The 5,000-nt window shown below is 38.0% G+C and overlaps 1 protein-coding gene across 3 annotated transcripts in view; it reads left to right on the plus strand.

Annotated features, from left to right (window-relative positions):
* The window catches only part of LOC137982617 (putative glycerol kinase 5), a 36,302-nt gene that overhangs the window by 3,577 nt on the left and 27,725 nt on the right, over positions 1-5,000 (plus strand). For all 3 annotated transcript variants that reach the window (XR_011118765.1, XM_068829743.1, XM_068829744.1), the window contains 4 exons: positions 93-186; positions 1,399-1,488; positions 2,295-2,336; positions 2,937-3,012. Coding sequence is in view for 2 of the 3 variants with exons in the window: in XM_068829743.1 (XP_068685844.1) it covers positions 93-186; positions 1,399-1,488; positions 2,295-2,336; positions 2,937-3,012 (302 nt within the window). In the remaining variant the exon portion in view is untranslated. The remainder of the gene's footprint in view (positions 1-92; positions 187-1,398; positions 1,489-2,294; positions 2,337-2,936; positions 3,013-5,000) is intronic.

A 5,000-nucleotide genomic window follows, 5' to 3' on the forward strand; every position in this document is an offset into this window, starting at 1 on the left:
TTCTCACCCGATCAATTGCAGATGGCATCATCAAATACAATAACACTGTTGATGGAAATGATAGCAATAATACCTGTTTTGTTTATTTGAAGACAGACAGGTCGCCCTTATCATAACTTTATCAGCTGGCAAGACTTGAGATCACATGGTGATGTTAGGAGTTGGAACAGATCACTTACACTTAAGGTTCAGATTTAAAAATTTCACATTGACTCATTTTTCTCACCTTATAATAATAATAATAATAATAATAATAATAATAATAATAATAATAATAATAATAATAATAATAATGAAGCACAATAAAGCTGTTTTTATTAATAATAATATCTCTCCTCCGACAAACATTTCCACATCTTTAAGCACTTGAGAGGTTATGAAAAATGTTGCTCTCTTTGTTCAGAAGATTGCTTTAAAATCCTCGATTCTGCTTCCACAAGTTTCCAATTGAAAGTTTAAAGAAGCCATGCATATCCTTTGGGAGCAGCCATCTTTAAATTCCCAAGTCAAACATTTTAAGTTATCCCTTTCGTACTAATTAGTCTCTTTTCTTAGACTAAATAGTTAAGTTCTTTTTTTTTTCTGTTCTTGCCTTCATCCTTAATTATTCATGTTATATCTCACTTTGTTACACTACTTATTGCACAACTTCACTTTATTCCTCATTGTACAACTGACGATGGATGTTTCATCTGAACATGTCTTGATTAAATATGAACTTCAAAAAAAGCGTTTGGTTTTTCAAAGCAATAAGGCAGTGTGGCACAGTGGTTAGGGCGCTTGCCGTGAGATCCGGAGATACCGGGTTCAAGACCCGCTCTGACCACTCGTTGAATTTGATCCTGGTAGTCCCTGGTTCAACTTCTCAGCTGCACTTGTAAATAGCCAACTGGTTTGCCTCCGGCCAGTTGGGATTCTTAACAGTTGTTGTTGTTCTGTTCTGTTGTTTCGTTGTGTTTCATTGGCCCTGAAAAGCCCCTCTGGGGAGCGGTCAATTAAGTTTGTATTGTATTGTATTGTATTGTAATAATACTAATTATAATAATAATAATAATAATAATAATAATAATTATAATAATTATAATTATAATAATAATAATAATTATAATAATAATAATAATCACTGTGATATGTTAGTGCCTAGGACATGACCTTCTGCCTGACCAAGTTTGAAGTTTCCCTGGGCACAGCTGACAAAAAGACAAAGGGTAAAAATTAGACAGTTTGTATGGAAGAGTTTGAATAGCTAATCAGAGAGCGCCTTCAACGCTATCCACAGTTTTAGAATATACTTGTCTTATAACTATAAACATCAATGAGAACAAGATTAGGAACGGATGGGTGAATGTCAAGTACAAACTTACCTGTACTTAGTTTAGTTCCTCTTTTCTTCTTTAGGGTCTCAATGCTGGTTCAAAATTCCTTCACCTGATTTTAAGACAAAAGAAGTACCTTGCTGGCAGTGTGGTCAATTTTTCGACACAGCAAGTAAGTTAATCTAAATTGACGATAATGTTCCAACTAATAGTTTCAACAGGTTCTAAACCCATGACCTCTGCAATGCCGATGCAATGCTTTACCAACTAAGTCATGAAGCTAATTTGTCACGCACATGGACTTGATGAAGATTTCACCAAGTCCATGACACATCGTCTATAACCTGCATTTCAAATACATGTACATACACGTAGTGGTATTTCATGAAGTCCTTTCACGGGAATGTTCACCTGAGCCCAGTTGGTAGAGCATTGCAGAAACATTGCAGAGGTCACAGGGCTGAATCTCCTTGTAGCTACCTGAATTTTTCAGATGTCTACAAGAGACAAAAATTGCTTAAACTGTCAAATTAAGTTTGAGCTCAGGATAACTTCTACCTTTCATCTCATATAGCCCGCACTTGAAATACATGCATTTATTACTATAATTATTATAATACTGCTATGCAACTTGGTACGGCAGGCATCCTTGGGATGGATACAAGTCTGCATGCACTGACTATTCTGCGAGATTCTGTAAACTTTTGTCATTTAAGATGGAAATGACGCTGTATTAAGTTGCAATATGCTACTTTAAAATCGTATTCATGCATGTAGTTTCATAGTATAACAAGAAGCCAAATTGAGATCAAAGTTATTAGTACCAGTAATTCTATGTCTCTAAGGTTTTCATTTTTACTGAAAAAATCTGTAGTTTGATTGGATAATCATAATCGTACAGGGCCCCAGCTCAGATAGTATTAAATCAACTGTTTTTGTTGGGAACTTAATATGTTTCATGCATGTTTTTTGTTTGAGGCTTCTATGAGACTACACTGGTTGCTTAAAAATCGCCCTGAGGTAAGTCTTACATAAACAACAAACAACAGATGCTGAATCTACAAATTGTGAGACAGTATTAATTAAGTCAACGGTCAACTATTTTGCTTAATAGTTGGTTGAGCATTGGACTACAATGTGGGAGATGATGGATATGAACTCTGCACAAACCAACAGTCAGCGGTGTCTCAAAATAACAGAGGGCAAAGTGCTTCCTTTGTAATTGGCTTGATTGAGGATTAGAATACTGTGTGGAAGGTCGCAGGTTTAAACTCCGGCCAGATCAACATTCAGGGTCTTAAAAAAACTGAGAAGAAGCTGCTTCTTTGTAGTTACATCTGGTTGGACTTGTCTTGGCCGTGGCCTAATTTAAACCATCGACCAATCCTAGTTCATAAATTCGTTGGTATGTAACTGTTAAAGAACCCACACTCTACATGTATTAATTTGCAAAAAGTAGGGCGAGAAGTCCCTGTTGATGTGTGGTAAAAGCTTTTTCTATTGTTGCTTCCTTTGTTCTTGTACAAGATTCCTTATAAATACATAATTTGCAGATCAAATCTTAGTAATTACCATGATTATGATGGGTATATCTCTCATGATTCTATCATATCCTTTTAGCTTGCCAAGAAAGCTGAGCAGGGAGTGCTTGCTTTTGGAACAATTGACTCATGGCTCATTTGGAATTTAACAAAAGGTATCATAGGGACACCGAAAAATGCAGACTGCAGAGTCTGTGCAGACTATCTGTAAAATGAAAATTCAGTTTTAAAATAGCCTGAATATCAATCTGGTTACCCTAATTAGGCCTAAATAACATTCAAGTTAGCTGCATGTTTACAGTTATATAGCTCTCAATAATAGTGAAGGTAACACCATATTTTACTCCTGGTCTGCACGGTCTGCGCAGTCTGTAGTCTGTATTTTGGCATGACCGGGTATCATGTTACATTTAACGAAAGAAACGAGCTCTTGGAGGGCAGGTTATCGACACTTGAAAAATTCAGGTGGGTTCAAAGGGATTTGAACCCATGACCTCTGCGATGACCTTGGCAATGAATTTTTCTGGTGTCTATAAAGGGACAGAAGGTCATGACCTTGAAGCGTTTTTTGTGCTTAAAAATTCCCTTATTTGGATGTAAAGTCGCTTGTGCAGCTTTGATACAATACACACTTAACCCATTAACCCCCAGGGGTTCCCCATTGACGAGTAAAATTGTCTGGCGTTAGACAGAGTAAAGTACTAAGTATGGCCGGTTTGGGCCAGTTTGGGCGTCAAAGGGTTAATTGACGACCATGGGGGCTTTCCAGGGCCAATGAAACACAATCACGACAGAATAGAATGTCATTCATTAACAACAACTGTTAAGAATCCCAAGTGGCCAGAGGCAAGGCAGTTGGCTATTTACAAGTGCAGCTGAGAAGTTGAACCAGGGACTACCAGGAACAAATTCAACCGGTGGTCAGAAGTTACGTGTTGTGAACCCAGGATACTTGGATCTCAAGGCAAACACCCAAACCACTGGGCTGAGCACTACCTCCTCCTCTGTCTTAATTTTTCCATATTTGGGCTTAAAATTGGTGTCCTAAAACCCCCAGCTTTGTTCCAAGGAAAGAGTCACAAGTTAGACGCCCGGGGGGGGGGGGGGGGGTACTCGATATATCCCTGGGTGGGGAGGTGCGTCACGGCCCCTCATACCCTGACCCTGTTTAAGACAAATATCGCTGATTTTCCTACCCATTTTAAGACAGAATTCCGATTGTTGATACCCTGTTTAGGACATTTAACCCAGTTTAAGACAAAAATTGATAAATCGATACCCTGATTAAGACAAAAAATGATGTTCAAGACAAAAATCCCCGGGAACACATGAGCTCAACAAATTGACCTGCTCCCAACTGTGTGGCTTCATAGCTCAGTTGATAGAGCATTGCATCGACAGCGCAGAGGTCGTGGGTTCGAATCCTGTTGGATCATTTTCTCTCTTTTTGTCTTTAAATTTCTTACATGTAAAGTCATTTTCAAATTTCTCTCCAAAGGTGTGACTTACTAAATGTAAATGCAAAAATGTAAATGCTTTGTTTATAGTGGAAGTGCACTTAGCTATCAAGCTAGTTTACAGGCACCCCACTTTTGACAATGTGAAAGAAACAATTCAAACTTAACAGAAACATTATTAAGAACCCCGACTGGCAGGAGGCAACCAGTTGGCTATTTTACAAAGCGTGGTAGAATTGAATCTGGGACAACCTGAAACAAATCTTAACCAGTCTGTTAGAACGGAATTTGAACCCGGAGCAGCCGCATGCAAACCCAACGCCCTAACCGGTTTACGGTCAAGTCGCCCGAGTCATGTTGCCCGAAATTCATATTCATGTCGTCCGATATCTTGAGTCATGCCGCCCGAAATTTCATAATGCTAAAAAAGATTCCGAAAATTTTAAAAACTAGTCAGAGTGAAATGTAAAACTGTGAAACTGAGGTTGCTCGTTTCGCTGTCGTTTGATATCATGGAGATAGTAATCCTAAAGTAAAACACGAAAATGAAAAAACTAGTCAAAAACTTGAAAACAAATTCAAATACCAATTGAGGGTAAGTTCGTGATAAAAATAAATAAATAATAAAATACTTATTACACGTGTGGGTCTTCGTACTGACACCCGCCCCTTGAAATTCAGGTAGA

This window comes from Montipora foliosa, chromosome 13 (genome assembly GCF_036669935.1).
Source record: "Montipora foliosa isolate CH-2021 chromosome 13, ASM3666993v2, whole genome shotgun sequence".
Lineage (NCBI taxonomy): Eukaryota > Metazoa > Cnidaria > Anthozoa > Scleractinia > Acroporidae > Montipora > Montipora foliosa.